This window comes from Suricata suricatta, chromosome 2, assembly GCF_006229205.1.
Source record: "Suricata suricatta isolate VVHF042 chromosome 2, meerkat_22Aug2017_6uvM2_HiC, whole genome shotgun sequence".
NCBI lineage: Eukaryota > Metazoa > Chordata > Mammalia > Carnivora > Herpestidae > Suricata > Suricata suricatta.
The window spans coordinates 19,813,854-19,837,917 of record NC_043701.1 but is presented as its reverse complement, the minus strand read 5'-3'; the positions used below and the strand labels follow the sequence as shown (position 1 = coordinate 19,837,917).

General features: G+C 49.4%; 1 protein-coding gene across 2 annotated transcripts in view; it reads right to left on the bottom strand.

Moving 5' to 3' along the window:
* The window catches only part of PLXNA4 (plexin A4), a 437,906-nt gene that overhangs the window by 354,747 nt on the left and 59,095 nt on the right, over nucleotides 1–24,064 (bottom strand). Inside the window, exons 1-2 of one of the 2 annotated variants that reach the window (XM_029923233.1) lie at nucleotides 15,547–15,627; nucleotides 13,593–14,858 (exon numbers count right to left, since the gene is read on the bottom strand). In XM_029923233.1, coding sequence (XP_029779093.1) covers nucleotides 13,593–14,858; nucleotides 15,547–15,597 — 1,317 coding nt within the window. In that variant the 5' untranslated portion in view covers nucleotides 15,598–15,627. Of the gene's footprint in view, nucleotides 1–13,592; nucleotides 14,859–15,546; nucleotides 15,628–24,064 lie in introns of those variants that run through there. The other variant, XM_029923240.1, reaches the window with a different exon arrangement.

Sequence of the window (24,064 nt, the reverse complement as noted above, 5' to 3'; positions counted from 1 at the left end):
GGGGGGGGGGGGGGGGCGGCTAGCATGGCTCCTGACTGGAGCAGGCTCTCTAAGGATACCACCATGCTGGGTCTGGGCTGTAGCCACAGGGTAATTAGAGCACCAGGGGGAGGAGGAGGGAGGACCCCACAGGGCCCACAGATCTGGGGGGCTGAGGTGTAAGGAGCAGATGCCAGGCCATGTGGGCCCTGGGAGGAAAGGCTAATTGGTGAAGGCCTTCGACAGGTGAGGCTGGTGTAGATTCCAGAACACCCTGGGCAATGGGGGAGGAGAGTGTCTGCTCTGGCCCTGGCTGAGCCTCCCCTGGGCCCCATTAACAGCAAGATTAGAGTAGCAGCCAGAGAAGCCGGGCGTGCACTGGACCCCACTGGACCCCACTGTAATCAGGAGGGGCCCAGCCACACCTCTCCCTCGGCTGCTCCACAAATGCCCACAAATGAGCTCTGGCCATTGTTATAATGCTTATTTATTAGAGAACAACTTCATTCTCACCAAGGGAAAAACAAGGATCTGTTCTATGAAAATATATGTGGTATCTATTTGGGCAACCCTGTGAACAGGCCAGCGCCACCTGCTTCTGCCTCAATCAGGAAGATCCCAAATCCGCTTTCCACAAACATCCTCATGGGTGTATGGCTTATAAATTAAGACCTGTGATCCAGGGGACTCTAGGGACCATGAGCTCAAACACAGGACCATGCTTTATGTGTCTTTGTACCCTTAGCTTAGTTCCTGGTTCACAGAAGGTTAAGACATTTGTTAAATTAATGGATAGATGGACGGATGAGCAAATAAAAGCCTGAGTTTCACAGTGCTTAACACTGAGGAACTAGAATCAGATTGTCTAGGTTTGAATCTCAACTCCACCACTTAATGCTGTGTGACCTTGGGCAAGTCATTTAACCTCTGCGTGTCTCAGCTTCTCATTGGTAGAATGCAGATAATGAGCACATACTTCCAGTGTTGTGGTAAGGGTTAAATGATGTAATACATGTAGATCACTGTCTGGCACTTACGAAATGCTATGGGAATGTTAGCTCATATTGTTTGTCATCCTTAGACAATTCAGAGAGCCTTTGTGAGGCTTGTGTTTTTAGGGAAATTCATGGTATTTACCTCAGAGAGGTGTTATCACAACTAATGGGGCTAATGTTATCAAGATGAAACAGCAAAAGTGGTACTTCCTAAAGATCTATGAGGCCTATGAGGCTGTAGGAAGGAACAGGAATAGTGTTGCACCAGAACATTTAGCATTATTCATTAGAGATGCAAATTCTTGGGGCACCTGGCTGGCTCCGTTGGTTGAGCGTCTGACTCTTGATTTCATGCATGATCTCACAGTTGGTGAGATGTGGCCCTAGATCAGCTCCCAGCCAGGTGTAGAACCTGCTTGGGGTTCTCTCTCCCTCTCTCCCTCCCTCTGCCCCTCTCCTGTTCACACATGTGCACCCACATTGTGTCTTTAAAAAAAAAAAGGAAAGAAAGAAACAAATTCTTGCATAGACCCCAGATCTGCTGGATCAGGACCCCTGGGAGTGAGACTCAGGGACCTGCATCATACCCATAGAGGTCCCTTCCTTGCGCAGGCAGGGGAGCGCCACAGACGAGGTCCAAGGAGACAAAGTCCGCCACTCTGAGCAGGCCCTAGAGGCCCTGGATGCAGAGCCCCACGGCAGCCTCCCCAGCGGTGGTGGCGGACGTGGTGTGGAGAGAGGGGGCTGACACTCCAAATTACAATCTAATAGCTTCCCGCGCTTCCCTCGCACACAGCGGCAAAGGTTACCGTGCAATTACCTGTCGCTACATACAAATGACAGAGCAGTTACGGTTACTTTACCAATTACAGGGAAATTGCTCCCGCTCTGTGGAGAGACTGGCACTCTGAAAAGCTCTATCATCTCCACGGAAAGGGGGTGTTAATTCTGCCGGTGTCCTTCCTCCGGCGGCCACCCCAGGGGCTGGAGCTGCAAAGCAGTCACTGGAGAACACCAGGAGTGTCTGGTGGTCCCTGTGGAGACTCTGAGGAGGGCTGAGGAGGACGTCAGAGCTGGGAGACAGTGGGAGCATCTCCCCAGGAGCTCCTTGGCACTGCCCCCAAGCCCTGTGCCCTGATGACATACTCATAAAGAAGCACTGTCACCCTGATACCTGTGCCAACCCCCTTTGAAGACCTTGGGTGATGAGGTGGGACGTGATCTGGTCCTGAAACCACTTCTCACCTGGCTAGCATGGCCCTTAGCCTGGTTCCTGTGGGCAGCTCCCCAGTCAAGTGGAGCAGTCTTGGCCCCGCCCTCAGGTGCCCCACCTTTGCAGAAACCCCGCACTGAGTCCTTATTACGGAAAGGTCAGAACTAGGCCAGAGCGCAGTGATCCAAATGTGGTGCTAATGAGGTAAAGGTCACCAGGTCCATCCCACTGTGGGCCAATTAGCTCAGCTCTAGGACACAGCCTCTTCCATAGCCACAGGCTGCCCCCTTACCCCAGACATCGACTGTTTACAAATATCCCAAATTGATCCAGAAGAGGCCGACCGGGTGAGCCGGTGAGGATGGACAGATACAGCCTGCTCCTCCAAACAGGATGCAGCTTCCAGCTGCTCTGGGTCAACTAAAAATCTCGAGCCCAGCGCGGAAAATGCAAAGTCAGACCTGGTCCTCCCTTGCTCCGGAGGTAGCTCCTGGTCCAGCAAAGAGAGGAGTCCTTCCATATGGGAGGACACCAGCTCTCCTGTCCTTCCTGAATGCAAAAGTAGCACCTGGCCTCATGCAGAGGAGCTCCGAGTACCCCATGCTCACCCCCAAAGCTGGAAGTTAAGAGCATCACATAGGGAGAGAAAGTACCAGAGACTTGCTCAGGCTCATCCTCTGAAGAGCCTTTTGTTGGGCCATTTTCCAGCAATCTTTTGGTTTCTTAGGCTATTGGAGCTCCTGTTTCTATTAGGGGAAACTGAGGCAGTGAATGAAGATAACATTATTTACTGTTCCTCACTTATCAATATGCTTAAGAACGTGTAGGATGGAACCATTAAATAAAGGCCTAGGTGAGGACCCAACAATATAAAGATGGCAACATGTCATTGGTTCCTGCCCCTTTCCCAGTAGAGGAGACAGACCTGGGCTACAAGCAGACCAGGCGACACATGCCCTGCCTCAGTTTTGTACCCAGGACTGGGGGTACAGCAGGTGTGGTGACGAATGGCCTGAGGTGGCAGCCAGGCTGCACAGAACAGGTGACGTCTGGGCTCAGTTCTGAGAGCTCCATCCAGCACAGGTCATGGCTACCCTTCCATATATCAATGGGCTATTTCAGAAAAGGAAGATAACTCAAGATCTTAGAATCCAATAGCCCCACTTTGCAGAAGAGGAAATTGAGGCCTATAGAGTCCAATAAACCACCCCCGCACCACCAACTGGTGACCTATTAAGTTGATGGGAAAATGGTACCAGAACTCCAAATCCTCAGTCCAGAGGGGAAAAAAGTGATCTTACATAGGGGCTTCCTCCAGGGTTGCTATAGGGTGGCCCCAAAGGAACCCATTGTGGGGTCAAAGACTGCTTAGGGAAGACCCCCTGCCTCTACTTCTCCTGTGGCGCAGGATGTGTGCTCCGCCCTTCTGGGACCTCTGGAAGCAGCTAACTCTCTCCTATAGAGGCGGCCCTTGGCCAATCAGCAGCAAAGGGCTTCCTCCTTTCCTGGGTCTATTGGTCCCGAAGGAAAGTGAGGGCTGAAGTTTTGAAAAGAAATAGAAGTTAGGAAAAAAGAGGAGGGGGCCTATGAGGTGCTTTCTAATGTAGAAAAGAAAAAGTCTTTAGATTCTTCATGCTCAGCAGCCCTAAATTCTTCCTGTTAGTTAATTACACTTATACACAGACACACACAGACAGACACACACACACACACACACACACACACACACACACACACACACATCCTGAAAGCTGACCATACAGACTTCCACTGGAAATGGGGAATCAGTGAATTACGCATGTGGGATTTCTTTTTAAAGGGCGATATTGATCAGATAAGCCGAAGTAGCTCATGTCTAAATACAGACTCCAGCTGTATTTAGCCCCACAGAACAGGAAGGTAATAGTCACCCACTTATTGGGGGCCACAGCTCAAATATGACCACTGACCCCTAAGGTGTTTATACATGCAATAGGGTCTGATGCCCACGGTGCATCTAGCCCTTGAGATGACTCTGAGTGCCCTCTGAGGGCAGGAGGAGAAGGTAGGCAGAGAGAATCCTCAGGAAGGTAGAAACATCTTGAGGATGTAGGCTTAGATTTCCTCTTATCAGAAAGCTTCTTATTCCATAAGATAGTCCTATGTGCCTGAGTGCCCATTACTGTAACAAGGAAAAATCCCCAAAGCTGGACTCTGTGACCCACTGACTCCTTTACTGTTTGCATAAAATTTCCTTTCTCCTTTCTGAGTTCTAACGCTCCCCCAGAAGTCTGCCTGTGGCTCCTGCTCACCCTATGGATTGAACTCTCTTGAGAGCCAGAGAAAGCCTTGCAGCAAGTGAAGGGCGGCCCTCTCACCCTGGCTGTGAGCACAGACGTCAGAAGTGGAAAGAGAGAACAAGGCCCCATCCACCTCATTACTAAGTGCTATCTCAGAATGATTCCTGTGTCGTGTCTTTTCCAATGAGACTGTAAGGACAATGAATGTATATGGCGGCAGAGAGGGGAAGCCAGCAAGCCACAGTCCCAACGACGTGGTGAGACAAAACTGCTGCTGAAGGGGCTTCGTGAGAAGTAACTCGGGGTTGGAACAACAACCTAACAAATCACACCAAGGCTCCCAAGAGTCAAGCGTGCCAGATTTCCAAGCATCTAAAAACAGTGGGTACTAAAATAGAGGACGGAAGGTCATCGTGTTTTGGGAGCTCTGTGTGTATTTGTGGCTTCTGATGCAAACATCTATGAATGCACTTAACTATGAATCAATGGGAATGATTTGCTAAAAGCAATGCTCATATTTGTATTCATTTTAATATTTCTGCATGTACTTGAGATGGTCTGTGCCCAGTCGCACCAGATATCTGAGTAGTCTCCCTCATCGTCATAATAAGCTACCCCTCTGATAGGAAACTAATGCCAGTATCTTGAGCTGTTTCCCCAGGAGAGAGGGATTAAGCCAAGCACTCTCTGCAGGCCTAGCTGTAACCAACAGTGAGTTGTAGCAACGCACCCCTCCTAGGAATTGCTGAGCACAGCCAGCAAAGAGTAGCTCCAACAAGGGATAGGATCCCGGGGGTTGAACCCATGACTTTCTCATTAGCTCAGCTGCCAAGAGCCCTGGATTCCTCCCTCTGATAAGCAGACAGGCCCATGATACCATGGCCAGAGCTATAGGCCAGCCAACCAAGAGAATCAGGACCCCACTGGCCCAGCTCTGCAGATGGCCACCATGCTGGGGCTAGCCCAGTAGTCCAAACTGGACCTGTGGGAAATGCCAGGGAAGGCTTTCCAGCATTGGGAGTGGCACCAAGCACAGCCTTGTTGGGGGCCGCTTCTCTCCATCTGTACCTTAGCTTCAGAGGTACCCAGGGACTACCTGTCAAGGGCAAAGAAGCTCATCAATCCCACCTTCCCATTCCCCTTCCAGAACACTGCAGACGGCCTCCGCGCCACCAGTGTTGTAATTGGAGTGGGGAACGCCACAATGATTAAGTTTGTGTGTTCTCTGGCAGGCGCTGGGAAGTGGTGGCCCCGCTGGCCAGGCTGAATTATGGGGTAGGCCATCCCCTTGTTAGTGCGAATAAATTTTATTAGCCCTGCTCTTGTTGCCATGCACCTTCCCCTCTTGCTCCTCAGCCTCGTGAGTGAGTCTGGGTAATGTTGCCTGCATGCGGGAAAAATCAGCCAAACAAATCCCATTATATTTTGGAACACTGACAGAGACACAATCATGACATGGAGACCGAGAAAACGATGTGGGCTTTCTTCAGCCGCTGGTCCCGTTTCATCTACAGGGACAGCATGGCCGGGGAGGGGGGGGGGCACCCACCAGGCGGAAAAAATGTAAATGGAGAGGCTGAATGGAAAACTCTCTTAGTTGTCTTTTCCCTTTCTCTCCACTAAGTCTGTTAATGAAAAGAAGCCACTGCCCTGCACGGAGGTGTGGGCATTCCCCTCTGCCTTGCAAAAGCTGAGGGACACCTGAAGGTAACAGCAGGGAGAGTCTGGCTTGAAATGTAACTGTCCTTCAAATGCCTTAACCTAGCATTCATCACGTGTGCCAGATGCCGGGGAAGACGAACAGGGTACACACCAGCCTGGGATATGGAATATGATATCTGGGTTAGGCATAGCCCAAATCTCTCAAAAGCAGATCCTGGTGAGGAAAAAATACAAGTATGAAATCCTAGCAATGTCATTAAGTCCCTTCCTGTCCCATCAGGTGGTTATTAGAACCAAAGGAGAATATGCAGGTGGGACCATGAAGGTTTTAAGCGTCTTACAAAGTGTTCTCTGTCTCTCATTATTTATTAATGTCTATGCATTTTTCTTTCCTTAGGAGTCTCAACACACTTTAGGAAAGGGATATTATTTTTTCACCTCCTTTGTGAAGATGAGACGTATAATTTAAAGCAAAATGGAAGCTTCTCACCAGACCAGTAAAATTTCATGAGCTAGGACTGGCTGAGATCCAGAGGTCCCCATTCTCAGAATCCCAGCCAAGACACCACCCTGTGAGGATGATAGGCTTAAAGGAAAGGCCCAGAATGCAGATGCGGATCATGAAGTCTGGCTGGTCTGCATGCTCACTGAACAAGAGACCCAGTGGCTCATTTTGGCTGGGCTGCCGCACACCGTATGGGGCCTGTGTGCATGTGTGTGTGTGTGTGTGTGTGTGTGTGTGTGTGCGCGCGCATGTGTGTGCACGCACCCATGAAGGAGATCTCGCTGCATTAGCTGCTCCGTGTACTGTGTGGGTAGAGAGACAATACAACACAGAAGGAGGGGGAAGCGGGACCTAGGAGATGACCATAAGCAAGATAGCAGGACACAGCAGACAGAGCAGCGGAGATAGGGATGGGGGGCTCCTCAGGTCTCCTGGCAGCTGTCTTTCTTAAAATTCTGCATGTGGGACTCCGGGGTCCTGTCACTCTCCCTGCTGACTTGAGAGGCTCCAGAGCATTCTGGGAGGATATGTCCCTTCACCTGGCCCAGCACACCACGCAGGGCTCAGCCACCATCCTGTACCCCAAAGCACCGTGTGTACTTAGCTGGGATATGACTTTGGCCAAGAAAGAGGGAGGTGGGTGGCCTTCTCACCTGCATACCTGGAACAGAAGCCTTGTCAAAGGAAGGGAGGGAGAACTTGGTTCTATAAAGATTGGGGTTACAATATAGCAGGTCCCCAAATCTCAAACTTGAAGTCTAGAGTACTGGGCCAAAGGGCCATGAGGGGCGGGGGGTACCTGGACCAAACCAATGAGAAGGAAGTGTGATGTGAGCTCTCACTGGGGACTTGAGTGTGATGTGCAGTGAGCATGTTTGATGGGCCCAGTGTGTGTGTGTGTGTGTGTGTGTGTGTGTGTGTGAGAGAGAGAGAGAGAGAGAGAGAGAGAGAGAGAGAGAGAGAGAGAGAGAGAGAGAGAGAGATGGACTGGAGCTGAGGAAGGAGGCATGGGGCAGGCAAGAGGAATTGTTCCTGGTCTAAGCAGAGACTGTGGTGGACCCACGAGAGGAACTTGCCTCGTGCCATGAACAACAGAATACACCCCATCCAGCCAGAGCGGCACTTCCTGCTCACTGGGAAAAGAAAACACTAAGCAGACTAGCAGAAACCAGCACCCGGGGTCTGGGACAGCCGCTTGCCCATTCCGGATGCTCACTGTCATGGAGTTTCAGGATCCCAGGCGCCAGACAAACCTAAGTCACCATCCAGGCTGGGATGGGAAGCCAGCCCATGTCCGGGCAGGGGTGTGACCCTGTCTCCTCCCAGGGCTGCCTGCCGAGCCTACAAAATCAATGCATAAAATGAGCCAAAGCAAAGGTACCTGTGAATGGGGTTCTCCTTCACTACTCCTCACTATCAGACACAAAGTGAAGCTTGGGATTAAAAATCAAAAGCTCAGTCCCTGTGCCTCTGTGGATGTTGTGGGATGGAGCAGGACTGGCAGGTAAACACTGAGGCATACAGAGGCGTGGTTTGGCAATGGTTCTCAACCAGGGACTTCCAGAAACATGAGAGGCTCTTCTAGTTCTTGCAGTGAGTGAGGGTCCCATTGGCACTTAGTGCTCTAGAGCCCAGGATCCCAGGACCACAAATGCCCTGCAATGCCCAGAAGGCACCTGCACCATATTGTCCCACACCAGATGCCCCTGGCACACCATTGAGCACCAGCTGGAGAAAGCAAGGGGCTGAGAATCAGGATATAGGTTCTAGTTCATCAATCACAAGACCTTGAGTGACCTATTTGACTTTTCTCTTCCTCCAGCTCCTCAACTGGAGGGGATGCCTGCCTTTTCAATTATCCACAGCACTGCTGAGAGAAGAAAAGGAGGTGAGGAACGCCCCTGTAAACTGTCAGGCACAACATGAACTCCTGCAACGGGACCACCAGGCAGCCCAGAGGCCACCACTCTCTGTTCCCACTACTGAGACATGACTGGTGGGAGGCAATGATTCTGCCCCAAGCACCTACATTTTGCATTGGAAGATCATTTGAAGTTCAAGTGTTGAGGGGTAGATTAAAGAGCTGATTTCTGCCCCCGATGACCTTATCAGCACTAAGGCTGACACTGTCTGACTCCTATGTCCGCTTCTCAATTGGGTCCAAACTCAGAGAAGACTTAGTGGCATGAGTAATGACCTGTCCCATGACCACAGCCATTGTTTCCGTCACACAGGCCATAATCACCTGCTAAGTTGTAGCTCTCTCCTGGACTCTTAGGCTCCCGGAGACTGATGTCATTTCATGATTGGCACCCACCAGGAGGAAGCACACTGCCAAGGGCCTGACAAATGTTTCATCCATTCATTAATTACTTTGGAAGTGGAAGGGTTAGTGTTCCATGAGGTTACCCCAGATGGCCAAAGAGAGGTTGAGGAAGCATAGAGAGCTTGCTTGGGGGATCTGGGAGGCCAGGCCACTTGGCCCATGTGAATACAAGAGCTTTGGCCACAACAACACACTCCCCAGCCCCATTGCCCCGCTCTGGGTCAGGAGTGTCAGGGCTCCCAGGAAAGGGCTGGGAGCTGTCACCTTGGCCTGCTCAGGGCCATGGCCCATGACAGAAGCCAGAGGCAATGGGCTCCTCATGCCAATCATCTTGTGCTCAATAGACAGAGGGTTTGGGGACCCTGGGTGACATTACTGCCTTCAAAAGGGAAAGACAGAGACCCTCCCAGTGCTGAGTAGCAGAAACAGAGATTACATCATTAGCATTAACCTTCCTGCATGCTCAGAAGCAAAGGGCCTCAGGCTGGTTCTTAGTTCGCTGAATCTGAATCTCGAGGTAGAATGGGACCCCCGGCTGATGCCTCCAGGACCATCCTTCTGCCTATGCCCTCCTGAGACCTGTAAAGCAATTTTCAGTCAATAGACCATTTGTTCTTGAATATCTCTTTCCATTTAGTCTGGAAAGACCAGGACACAGGAAAAGAATGGCCTAGAAGACAAAGGGGGAAGCTGCTTCCATCTCCCACAATCACCAGAAAACACCTAGGCAGCCTTTACACCCAACACCTACTCAGAGATCTGTGTTTGCGGAATGCATTTACATCCCCATGAGGGAGCCACTCCGGGCCTGCCAGCCCTTATCTCTGACATGGGCTCTGCCACCCTTCCCTGATTCACCTGGAATCCAATCAAAACAACGGGGAGCTCCCTGGGGGCCTGCAGACTGAGAATCCTGCCTCACGTACAACCCTTCCCCCGCTGGCCACCAGGCTGTGGCCCACCACATGGCTCCATGAATGCCCCGGGGCATGGCAGGCTGAGTCACACAGATGGCCTCTTCCCACCCCACCTCGTCTTCCCTGTACACAGGCAAAGTGGCAGCTGGGACATAATAAGGAGGCCAGAGGCCCCAGAGCTGCTTATATTGCTTCCTGCTCTGAGTTCTGGAGGCCTGAGTCCAGGAAAAGGAACGTGGATCCGAAGAAATGCGAAGGGCCAGGAAACCCTGAAGAGTTCCATGGGATGAGCTTTCTACCTTAGGGAATTAGGAAGACAGTAACACAATAAAAGTGAATCACTGGTCAAGAGGTACAAACTTCCAGCTATAAAATAAATAAGTCCTGGGGATATAATATACTTCATGATGACTATAGTTGATATACTGTATTGTATATCTGAAAGTTGCTAATAGGTCTTAAGAGTTCTAATCACAAGAAAAAAAAATGTGTGATAACTGTGTGTGGATAACTGGACGTAGCATGACGATTACTTCGTAAGACACACAAATATTGAAACATCATGCTGTATACCTGAGCCAATATGATGTTGTATGTCAATTATATCTCAATTAAAAAAATGAACCACTAATCATACCTTTTCAAGCTCTATAGATTGTAATTATGATGAAGCCCACAGGGAATCCCTTGGCCTACAAAACACAAGTCTTCAAAGTCAATCTCCTGGGCTTCCCTCCACTGTGGTCTTATAAAGGGCACACGCTGCAGGACAGAAACCATCTGAGATTCCGTTCCCACCTCACAGGCCTCAAGGGACTTAGACTCACAGGCAAAAGAGAACTCTAGATTCATCTAGTCCATCTTTTCATCAAGGCAAGAAAGGGAGAGAGGAAAGGAGCCCAACGGTCACAGGAATGGGTGGAGGATAAGCTGGGTTTTGCAAGTGGTGTGCATACGAGGTCTCCTCTCTGGTGAGGCCCAGAAGCCAGGCCTGGTTGATGGCATGGGGAGCATGTGTGGTCGGAGCTGGGGGAAATGAATTGTAGCTGAGCACCTGAGGACTGGAGCAAAGTCATCCGAGCGTCGGCTGAATCAAAGGAAACGGATACTTGACATTACTAGCTGGTGTGGCCTTTTATACTGGCTGGGGAGACAGCCCAGCCTGGTGTGGAGTTTCTGGCCTCCTCCTTTCTGCTCTCAGCCCTGAACTTGCCTCAAACTTGAAAGGGCTAATTAAAGCCCAAAGAAAAATCAAAAGCTTGTTATCTGGCTCCATGACTCCCAGCCCTGGCATTAGCCGGTCTTGCAAAGCTGTTGTCTCTCTGTTCTCTCCAAGGCCACCATGCGGTCTCAGGACCTGCAGCTCTGTAGACTTCCATGATGAACTTTGCTTTTTGTATTGTGGCAGGGAGCAAGGGCGGGACAAACACCTGCCCATGGGCAGCCAGGCTGATCCCTGCAGCTGAGTCTACTCCCAAAAGCATCACCCGAAAAGACAGAGTCTGAGCTGGTTTTCTACAGGAAAGCATCTATAGAAAAAAACAGCCAGCCCATCTGATCTCAAAAGAAATAGCTGTTTAGTATGCACACAGCCTAAACTTACGCTTTCGAACATAGGGTGTGCTTGCATGTTCATGGGGTATTTATTGTATGTGTGCACATATACATGTGTAGGTGTGCATGTGTGTGCATGCATGTGTGCAAGTCTGATTTTCCTCAAGAGGCAAGGGAGAATTTCCTCAAGTGTGTGTCTGCCATTCCTTCCTAAACTATGTAAATTTTGGGCAATTCATTCACCTCGTTGGGCCTCAGAATGAAGGCAGAGACCAGAGGGTCTCTAAGGGCCTTCCTTCCTCATGCCAGCCCCCTACTGCATCTCCCCAGGGAGCTCTCCTTGAGTCTGTAATATATGTACACACAGCACAACACCTGGCCTTTAGAGTCTGCATTTGGGAGAAGTCCATGGACCCCAAGTTCATAAGCCTGTTTTGCCTCATCAACTCTACAGAGTGGATGAGCCACTGCCCCAAACCAAAGGCCTCCAAAGATATGCCACCCACTAGGGCTCATCAGGTACAGTGGAGTCCCCTCCACTCTCTGGCTTGGCTGTGATTGTCAACTAGTTGCTTCCTTTTCTGGCTTCTCCCATTTCCTTTGTGACACTAGCCTTCTCAGGATCTCTGAAAGAAGTGGCATATTTTAGTTTCAGCCTAGGTACCTAGGAAGCTCACCACTGGAAAACAGCATGGGCCTAAATGTTAGGGCACCAAAGGCAAACCTTGCCAAGTCCCTTCCTTCTCCTCCATCTCGCCTACCCCCAGCTCAAGTCCCAGTGCCCACAGGAACAGCCCCTACAAGCTGCCTGTGTGCCAGCACCCTCTGAGATGGGCTTGGGAGTAACCATATTTCATGAAGAGAAACTTAGACTTTTAAAACCAATCAAAATACATTTTCCTAACGTGGAATTCCACCAAAGTTAGATGAGCAGGCAAGATCACATCCATGCCAACACATACGCTACCTGTGTGTGAATTTTCCTTTCTCAAACTAGGTTTTCTCAAACTAGACTTTTCTCAAGCTATGTTTTTAAGTGAATGAAAAGAAAGGCAGGGCGAGAGGGACAGAGGGCATAGAAGATGCTCATAAACGAGACTTCTAAGTCACTGGAACAATGAGAAGAAACTGGAGCATTTTGAATATGAAAGATGTCAAGCCACAGCAAGCTGGGTCACAGGTGAGTTCGGCTGGGAGAGGCAGGAGGCTAGGTCACCTGCTGCACCGGTCCCTGGGGAGGTCTTCTAAACCAGGCCTTAGTTCTTCCCTTCCTCTGGTTTCCTTCAGCACCTTTGCCATTCGGTACTGTTCCAAGGCTGCTTGCCATATCTCTTCCATGGAACAGTGCACACAGAAGATGCTTAATACATGTAGATTTTCTAAGTTTATTTATTTATTTTGAAAGAGAGAGTGGCAGAGTGGGGGAAGAAAGAGAGAATCCCAAACAGTTTCTGCACTGTCAGTGCAGAGACTGATGCGGGGCCTGATCCCACAAATCATGAGATCATGGCCTGAGCCAAAACCAAGAGTCAGACACTTAACCAACTGAGCCATTGAGGTGACCCATAAATGCAGTTTTCTAAGCAAGCTCTGCTTTCACCTCTGGGTTCACTGGACTCCCACCCTACTTCTGCTCTCATTTTGCCATTTCCTTAAGATACTCAAGGGACAAAAACACGATGTTCCTGATGTCCTAGATCTATCCCAAGCGTAGAATGACTGGCTCCAATACTCCCAGTGATGGTTTTATTCTAAGGTCCCAGGAAAGTGATTGGTAGACATGGTCAGTAAGAAAGATGGATATATGTCTTATACCACAGGACACAATAATCTAGTCTTAACACTGCCTGGTGGATATGACATCTATAGAACACAATTTCCACCTATTTCTAGCATGCCCTTCTAGAACCATGAGCCAATACGAAATAGAGAAAAGTATCAGATAGGAAATCTACCTTGCAGCCCCAGCTCCAACTCTCAAAAGCTCAGTGCCATAGCCACAGCACATTTGAGCTGGTGCTGATCAGAATCCAGTGAGACCCAGAGATGTATTTGTACCATTCAGAAAATGGGATGGGTGATTCAGATCACATGGAAACCACAGGCTAATGTCCCCCTGCCACGCCACACCATCCCAGCCCACAGGCTCTCCCCGGACTCACCGCGCTGCTGCAGGGAATGTCCTTCACCTTGAGCCAGGCCAGGTCCAATGTGCCCTCACCCCGGTAGCAGGACTGCAGTCGCTCCTTAATGCGATCGTTGATCTGCTTCAAGATGAAGATGCATAGGGCCGACTCATCCAGGGATTTCATTTTCCGTTTCTGGCCCTTGGAGAAGACAGTGAAGAGGAGGTCGTCCTCCGGACGGACTCCGAGGGTCCGGGCGAGCACAGCCCCGGCTTTGGACAAGTAGGCAGCCTGCAGCAAGCGGTACTCCACCCCGCTGCGCTCACAGCCAATGGGCACCTCCACGTAGGAGTTGAAGGCGGTATCTTCCTTGCAGAGTCTCACAAGCTTGGATGTATAGACCTGTTCCTTTGTGGTGGAGCCTGGTGGAGACACCATCTCAGGCTGAAGGGTCAAAAAGTAGACAAAATTGCCACTGCTGAAGCCATAGACATAGTAGATATCAAAGTCAGGGATGACAGTGAAGGTGTCTGAAGGGATCTTAATCATCGAGGCCACAAACTCATCGTGGAAGACATAAGCAAACATGCCGTCCGCCTCTGAGTTCTTGGTCAGCTTCCGGCTGGAGATGGTAGGGAAGTACTCTGGCTTGCCGTCCACAGCTGTGGCGATGAAGAGCTTATCGTCCAGGTTGTTGTAGGAGACAATCACTCCAAAGACAGAGCCGCTCTCGTTGACTCCCGACAGGTAATGCTCCTTTTTGTGAAAAGGCTCCCCCAGCTTGAAGAGGTCCTCCAGCCTGAGGAGCTTGCAGATGCCTTGATACAGGCTGCCACAGGCAATGAGCCTGTTCTCCTTGTAGTCTATCAAGAGCATCTTGTTGACGTTGTTGGTGGTGGTCAGGGGCTCATTGCACGTCTGTACGATGCGGGGTGGGTAACACTTGGGATTGTCCTCGTCTGGCCCTGTCTGGTGGGTCACCAAGACCTTCAGGTCACTGGAGAGCTTGTAAATCCGGTTGACAGCCCCCAAGTAAATATGCCCTGTCCTCTCGTCCACCACCAAGTGGTTGAAACCCTCAGCTGGCTCCCCACGGAACGTGACGAAAGACCGCTTCGGGGACGGTGGCGGTGGCTGCCGGGGGAGCAGAGTGGAGGAGCCCATCCCCACCATCAGGAGATGGGAGAGCAGGCAAGTCCAGTTCCAAGGCATGGCTTTCATTTCAGAAATGGGTCCTTGCAGCACGGTAGCACTTGGCACAGGGGCCTCCTCAGAGGGCCTGGTCTCAGGAGTGGAGGCTCCCTATGGGGGAAAGGAAGGATGTGACACTGGGTAACAATGGTACACAGCTTGTATGGCAGCCCCCTCAAAGCTCTCCGCACATGCTGAAACCAAGAACTGCACCCGAGAAGCTGGAGGCCATGGGACTCAGACCCCACGCATGTGTGGGTCAGGTGGGGCTGGGTGACAGCAGGGCCAGGAGGGCAACTTCAATAATAACAAGTATGCTAATAATAATGATAAAGTGATGACAGTGATGATGAAGCACAGCCATTGGCTACCCAGCACCTGGCTTTGTAGCAGTCACTGTCCAGCACCTTCCAAAGACTGTCTTGTTTCTTCTTACAAACCCTGCAGAGTTAGGTATCTTCTACCTGCTTCTCCAGATCCACCCCTACCCTTCTCTGTGTCTCGGAGACTAGCCTGTATGGACACTACGTCTGTGGGCTGCCTGCCCTCGGGCCTCGTTAGGTACAGCCAGATGGGAATATCAGCAGAAGGCTGGCAGGTGGGGGAGGAGACAGGGGGATGGGGCTGGCTGCCATCCTCACCCACAGATCTCAGTGGCCCCAGGTATGCGTGTCCATGCTCCCCCTCTGTCTCCAGGTGCTGTAAACCACCTCCGGCCGGCCCCCACTTGGTCCTAGAGGAGGTAACAGGCCTCACTGTTCCCACCCCCAAACACTTCTCTGCTTTTAGGGAGCCGTACCTTTGTGAAGAGCTCCCACAGTAAGCTTTGCACAAATAACTGAACTTGCATGCACTGTCTCCTTCTGGGACCCTGGTTCGTAGTCCCCTTGAAGTAAGTAGTATTTTTATCCATGTTGCAGCTGAGGGAAGCTATACAACTTGCATAGCTACAAGCGGAAGAGGTGGATTCAAATCCAGGTCTGCAAGTGTATGGTGGGTTTTCATTTTTAGTTTTTTTTAGTTTATTTGAGAGAGACAGAGACAGTCTGAATGGGTGAGGGACAGGCGGAGGGAGGGAGGGAGGGAGGGAGAGAGAGAGAGAGAGAGAGAGAGAGAGAGAGAGAGAGAGAGAATCCCAAGCAGACTCTGCACTGTCAGCACAGAGCCTGACACAGGGCTCAACCTCACAAAACTGTGAGATCACGATCTGAGATGAAGTCAGCTGCTTAACCAACTGAGCCACCCAGTGCCCCCAGTGGGTTCTCATTCTTAACTGCTAATCCACCTCAAGTTTACCCCAGCCTGGGACAGGTGGGGGATAGGTACTGGCTACTGTTTATATGCAGCAGAACAGTCCAAACAACACCTTACTGGGGTCTATCAGTCACAGCCCCAGCCCTCTGGGTCTACACCTATGGAGGGGATGCTTTCTCTTTGCACCTCCCCACTGCCAGATGGTGTATGAGGTCAAAACTTAAAAACCACATCCTGGATCCCTTTGCACCACAGCAGTAACCAGGTCCTCTGGGTACACGGCCCGGGTCTGAGCCTGGTGTCATTTTAATGAGGCAGATCTTGGCTGCCTCCCACATTGGGACCTCCTCTGAGAGGTTTTCATTAAAGGGAGAGGACAAATGGTTTAAGAAGTAGTCCAGTAAATAAATAAATAAATATCTCCCCATGGAACAAAATCGCTCTTGGTCCTAATGGCCTCATTCATTTCTATTCAAGAGGATGGCTTCATATTTCTTCCAGTTTGAGAGAAAGCAGGGCAGGAATGGCCTGCATCTTACTTGGGGGCATCTCTGCTTTGTGGAGTTTCTCTTGTTCACCCCCAAATCCTCAATAATGGAATGGTGAGAAGAGGTAGACCATGGAGCAAGAGAACACGCCACATGGAGAGTGCGAGATTACATGAAGACCAAGAAAAGAAAGAAGAAAGCAAAGACATGATGTTATCAGCTAAAATCCCAATGAAAACCACATGTCTTTTTGAGTGAACATCAGAGAGGAGAACGGTCTGCACACCCACAGCCCAGAACAGTCCTGTGAGCGCAGCACCTTCATGCACGCCCCCACGTGGCACGTGTTTGCTCAGGGCATGCAAGGAATTTGCAAACTGCTGCAGGATCCAAGGACACCAGAGGCTGGATTGGGCCCTCAAGGAACTTTGTGCCAGGTCCAGGTAGATGCCACCAGGCCCTGACTTAGACAGTGAAAGGGTATGTGAGGGCAGCTCCCATGAGGACCACTGACTTCTGCCTTGGGATGAGAAAGCAAGGACAAGGCCGTGGATGGCCTCTGGGCTTGGCCATGGACTAAGGGAGGGCTTGTGGGGCCAGAAGGAAAGGGGAGGGGCTGTGTAGCAAAAGCCTGAGCATATCAAATGGTGTGTTCACCAGGGAGTATCTGTCTGGGGAACAGGGTTAGGCAGGAGGCGGGGCTGAAAGAGGAGCCCTGAGCCTTGTTAGGACATCACTGCAAGGCAGAGACAAAACTTCATGATACTGAGGAGAGGAACTTAAAGGAATAAAGCACAGACCCCCAGAGAAGGGTCCCCATGCTTCGATCTGGCCTCTGCAGAAGGACTTGACTTTGGGGCTGAAGGCTGTGAGCTTCGTGGGGGCAGGGAGGCCCACCAAGCTCACTGGTGAGTCCAGAGTGCCGGACTCATGCCCATTAGAAACTCAAGACCTATTTTGTGGTCAGCAGAGAGAGGAGCTGGAAGCATGGAGGAAGGTCAGTATGTGTGAGTCCTATGTGGTACCCAGGCCCCATGCACATGCTTGCACCCTGACTATCTCACCCAATCACCACAACTGTCTGTTCCATTCAGGGTTGTTTGGTCTGCTTTTCAGATGAGGAAATTTAGGGTCTACAAGGGCACGGGGCTAATAAGTGGCAGAGTTGGGGTTGAAACCAGGTTTGCGTCCCTGTGAAACCCATATTCTTTCTAGAGACACAGAATTCCAGAGTCCAGAATATAGAGCACTTGGAAGCCCTTTCTAATCCATGTAAGTCTCCAGACAGAAAAACCCCAGGACATCACCCAGGAACACTTTCCCACCTGCTCTGTGGGAGGAAACCTAGCCCCTGGGACCCACGGGGTGTAACCTGGCAGATAACATCCATCAGGCGGGCACCACTATTCATTTCTAAAAAGCATTAATGACAAAAAGTACCTGGCACAGGGCCTTTGGCCTGGCACACCGCACATACTTATTAAATGAGAGTTGTTCTTGTCGACAAGATAGAAATGAGATGAAAGGGTTAGGATTATGATAACGAGATGATACCTAATGGTACCATCTCAGTTCGAGTGATGAGGACTCAGGATGGCTCATCTTGAACTGCCTGCACAAATCCAAATATCAGAGAAGAATCTAGAAGCTTTTCATCTGAATGAGATAATCCAGTTTAATGATTTCCAATCCCCGATTTTATAGACAAGGAAGTTGCAATCCAGAGAAGAGAGGTGATTTGTAGAAGGTCACATGGTGAGCTAAAGGTGGACAGCGTTGAGCTCAGGTCTCTGGACTCCCAATCCAGTGCTCTTTCCACCACCTGCAGCCTGTCTTCCAACTTTGTCTGAATCCAGCTCAGCACCTGCTCCCTGGCCTTTGTCTTGGGGGCCATCTGGCGAACACAGCTCTTGGAACATTACTGGCAACAACAAAATTCCAGCACGGCTGGTAATCCTCACTCCAAACAGGCAGGTGCCAGTCAGGGCTGAGCCACCGACTCTCTGGAGGGAACCCTCAACAGTCCTAGTATCGGAACCTGCCAGGCACCGGGGAAGTGTGCCTGCCACACCCCCACCTTACTGTACACACTCACGGACCCACACGCCAATCAACAGTTCTCCAGTTTGCAAGAAGGGAGGCAAAGAAGCCTATAATTATGAATTTACTGAGCAGAAAGGTGCCAGGGTTCTCTCTCCCTCTTCTATTAGACACTGAAATGAGACACAGTTATGCATCTCAAACACTTATCACCCTCATCTGGGGATAGTGAAATTACTGCGCCTGGAGAGAGGGGAACCCACAGAAAACAATAACATGTGATAGGAATAAGCAGCCTCGCATTTTATACACCATGAAAGGACTGATTAGAAAACCAGTAACATAGAAATGGAAGAGAGAAGGAACAAGCAAGGGTGTGGGCTCCAGCCTGCCTCACTGAAGACCCTGTTGGGCACCACCACTGCAGGAGTGGCCCAATGAAAGGGATCTCCCCCCTCACCAAGCTCCAGACCCACAAGTGGGCAGAACTGCCAGTCCCCTGCTCCCCAGGGCTGCCTGAGGCTACTCCGTCCCCAGTGTGCCTCCATTCCAGGACATCTGTCTTCATAAGTGGTGACCCAACCTAGGAAACCCTGCCCCCAATGGTAGGTCCCACCCACATCATTTCTCTCTCGGGTCATCAATCAGCTGGTTTTCAAAGTATTGAAGGTTGCATTCGGCCCAACTGTGATTCTTAATGGCAAGTGATGTGACTGAGTCACCCCAAGATCACCCCAAAGACCTCACTGAACCAGCAGAATGGGCAGGGAGTGGAAGGATGGAGAACAGAAAGGCTCAAACCCAAACACACTGCACATTTCCCTTCTTTGAAGTCAGATTTTAATTCTGAATGATCTCAGGGGAGATGGGTCTCATTTTTAGAAGCTGATCATCATTTTGATTAAAGAAATTGGGGCTGTCTTTGTTTTATGTGGCAACTGTTGAAGAGCTCAAACTAATTTTCATGAAATAGCACGATCCTCTCAGATTCCTGAGTAGTGGATTGGAAAGTTATTATGGACTAGTTTAAAATAGCAATTACCTCACAAAATTACTTTAGAGTTTACAAAATGTTTTCATATATACTACCTTGTTCTGGTTTTATTGTTCACGAAAACCCTGTTAGATAGAAGAGGTACTTGTTAGTCTGCCTCCTTTACAAATTAGGAAACTGAGCCATGAGGAGATACAGGTAGGTCTGGGCTGAGGTAACACAAAGTCATGCTGGAGTTTGGAAAGCTCTTCAGTTGCTCAAAGGACCTTTACTATGGGGTCATCAAGCATTCTAAAGACATAGTCTAGGATGGTGTTTCAACAACATATCATGAATCCAGAAACCAATTGAGTGGGTCACATGAGCTTTCTAATGAAATAAAAGAGAAGAGAAAAATAAGACTATGTCACTTTTAATAAGGATAACCACTATTTAGTTATATATAGTTATATATTAGTTAGTTAGCCATATATATGTATGCCTTGAATGTGATATGAATGTATTTCTTCCTGTTAGTCATTGAGCTGGTTAATTTTATAGGTCAACTTGGCTAGGCTATGGTGCCCAGATATGCAGGAAAACACTTTTCTGGATGCCTCTGTGAAGATGTTTTCAGAGGAAATTAATATTTAAAAAAATTTAATGTTTATTTTTGAGAGACAGAGAGCTAGCGGAGGAAGGACAGAGAGAGAGGGAGACACTGAATCCAAAGCAGGTTCCAGGCTTCAGCTTTTGGCACAGAGCCTGATGCGAGGCTTGAACTCACGAACCATGATATGATGACCTGAGCCAAAGTCAGATGCCTAACCAACTGAGCCACCCAGGCACCTCTGATGATGAAATTCATATTTAAATCAGTGGACTTGGGGTAAAACAGACTCCCCCCTATAAAGTGGGCATCTAATTAGTTGAAGACTGGCCTCCCTGAGCAAGAGGGAATTCTGCCAACAGACAGCTTTGGCTTTCTGCTGAGTCTCTAGTCTGTGTGCCTACGTGGCTCTCTTCTGTGTCTATAGTTTGCAGGCCTACCCTTGCAGATTTTAGACTTGGAGACTCTGTAATTGTATGATTCCTTAAAATCCCTCTCTCTCTCTACACACACACACACACACACACACACACACACACACACACATACACACACACACACACACACAGATTCTGTTTCTCTGAAGAACCCTGACTAATGCAGTCATGATCAAAATAATTTTTGAAAGACACTGTTAGAGATAGTGGACACCTGTTATTTTGCTCCTATTCGTTTATCCCCTAGGGATCCACCTCTTCACCCTCTCTCAGCCCAAAAGCTTCTGGGGGAGTGGCCACCACCCCTGGTTCAAGGGGCAACATATGACTTGGGCCCAAACCAATCAGCACAGAGCTGCTGGCAGGGGGTGGGTAGGGTGGGTCTCAGTAATTGATTCAGGGATGGCTACTTGGTCATGTCAGAATCTCTGAGAGACAACAGGCCGAGGGAAAAGTTGTCGGTCTTCCGCTGGATGTGACCTGGAGAGGGGTAAGGCTGAGAAATCCAGGCACCATCTTATAACTGTAGGGGTCGAAGAAGGGAAGAGGAGCCTGAAGAGAATGAAGCCAAAGCACAGAGAAGGGCAGAGCTGAGCAACTGGAAACTGCTGGATCACAGGTCCTGGTGACATCACACACATGTCTAGATCAAGGGTGCTGAAGCCAGCTCTATGCTTATATTTTCCAGTTGCACTAGCCAAAATTTCCCTCTTGCCCAAGCCAGTGTGGGTTCTGGAATTTGTTAATGCAAGAATCCTAACCCATACACAGAAAAATCCAACCTTCTAGCCAAAAGACTAAAGTGTCTCTTACCACATCCTAATAGACTCTTTTTCCACAGGGAAAAGAAAGCATGCCAAAGACATCTCCATATCCCACTGGCCACAGAGATAATTTAGAATTTTGCAAATAGTGGGGCTTTATCTCAGGTAAGATTTGGTATGTGAAGGTTTGTGTGCATGCATGTGTGTGCTGACTTTCATATTCAAATGCAATGCTCCTCTCTCTGCTGGGCATTTGCTTAGAGGGCTGTGATGGCAGGTGTCTCAAAGTGTTCTCCACCTCACCATGCCTCTGTCTTCTGCATCGGTGGTTTACCCTCCCCAGATTCCCATCCCTCAACCCCCCTTCACCTAGGAGCTAATCTTCAAAGAAGTCATCTCTGACCCTGGCAGTGGTGTAGGAAGCCCCTGTAACATGTTAATACAGGAACCAATGCCCACCAGAGTCTCACACTTTATGAACTATGTTGTATTTGCCCATAGATGCTGACCCCTCTCCAATAATAAAAGCTCCAAGAGGTCAGAAATTATGTATTTTTCACCCTATTCTCTTTAGTCCCAAGGCCAGAACCTGATCCATAGTAGGTATGCAATACGTTTGAGAACACACGAATGAACAGATAAATAAATGTATGAATAAATGAAGGCTGAATGAATGAATGAATGACTACTCCACAGCAGTATGTACAAAATGGCAGCTGGGATCACCTACAGCTGAAGTTCAAGTAAATCTTAGTGCTGGGCCACTTAGCTCAAACAGTGACCAAATGCAAAATGCTTGGTTTCCCTTGCTCTAATCCAGGGCTTATAAATACTTACAATACTCTGTCTTGTCTGTTTAAAGCATGGCTTCAAATGCATCAGCCACATCTTTCATACATGATATACAAGGAGAACTGCCAGTCCATCAGCTGGAATATCAATACAGGTTGCCCTGTGTCCACAAATTAGGCTTTGAGAACGATCACTTATTCAGCCGAGAAAATCAGCACAGACCCTGTTGTGGAGAAGGAGCTGAGCCCTGAGATGAACTTGCATCAAGAAAAACTTAGATGAGGCAGGAGACAAAGCTCCTGGAATCAGCACACGGTCTTTCATTCAGGCAAGGAATGTTGATGGAGCATCTACCACTCAAGGCATTCTGAGCTGGCTGCAAGGGATACAGACACTCCAAGCAGAAGACAGTACCCCTGCTCTCTGGTGGCTGAAGGTCTCCTATAGGACCCTCTAGCTATCCCCCTTTGAGGTCATCTCCAATCACTGGTAAGTCCTGCAGAGCTCCATTGGCCAGCCCCTTCTAGGAACAAGGAAACTCATTTCCCTTAGTCCCCTCTATGGTGCCCCCACTTTATGTAATTCATCTCTTGTTGAGACAAGCCTGGAGGACAGGAAGCTAGTGATCCTCCAAAAATGTTAGCCTCCCCATCCATGCAGCTGCGTGAAGTTGTTGCTAAGAGGTGGCCACTAGCCACCTTTGCCACCCTCTACATTTTCACACAGTATCCAGGTGTGACCCTACGAATAGTTAAGAAGTGTCACAGTTCCACCTCCACGCCAAAGCAGTTACGAAATAGATATATCTTCCCTATGGAGCCTTTCACCAGATGGATGAAGAGGATTCTAGGGCTCTATAGGATGATGGAGCCTAGAGGTGGAAGGACCCATCCGCCAAGGCAAGAAATAAACCATTTCTGGAACAAGGCTCTGAAATGGTGGGTTTCTGTGTGACAGTAGTAGGCACAACCCTGACTAACACAGGCAAAAATGGCCAACATATCAGAGCTAAGATTCAAACCCCAGCCTGGGTACTGTAGGGACTCTGCTCCTTGTAGCACATGAGTCTGCCCCTGAAGGAGGGTATAAGATGACCATGCTAATGTCTATAAGGCAGAAAAGTCTTCATGCTCCTCAGTGGCCCTTCCAAAGTTTGGGAAGTAGGGAGGTGTTATGTGTGTGCAGCTGGGGGCAGGAGGGGGACGGGGGACATAGCACAGGTCTCCTTTCTATTTAATTCAAGAAACACTAGACATCCATTGATCCAAATTAGCAAAATGGACAAATGCCGTTATTAGATTCCTACTTAGTTTGTCATCTATGTGCTCAGAAGAACATCCTCAGTAAGTATTTTTTCCTGTCTGCTTTTCTCACATTTAAACTCCTGGTTTCTATAAGTGGGAGCCATAAACTGTTATTTTATTTTTCTCAAGAATCATTTACATGTGACATCTGTGGTCTAGTCATGCAATGGCTGTCCCCAAAGCCTGTGATGTGCATGCAGCATGTGTTCATTGCTCTCCCTGCTCTCCTCATCGCCATCTCAGAAATGAGTGCCACATTCATAAAAGGAAAAGTGCCTGAGGGTGTGAATGTCACAGTGCAATCCATTAACACCGCTAGGGGGGAAAAATCAAGTCAAAGCAACTATCGTTCCAAGAGAAGTTCACAGCACTGTCATTGGGCATGGGGCACTCTGAAAGGTCAGTGTGGCCATAACCCAGCACAAAACCAGAATGCAACAAGAGCTAGGCCAGGTCAGGAGCCCAGGAGTCAATCCCTCTGGTCTGTTTTCCCTCTGCTCTGCTTCTGTTCTTTTGAACAAGGAGAAATGTGACATTGGTAGTTGGGGGGAGGGTTGGAGAAGGTCATCAAGGATGCAGAAGAGGGAGGGATGGGGAGCTAGGCATAGACCTAGAGTCCCTGTGCCTCCAGGCAACCAGCCCTGGTCCCCAGGAA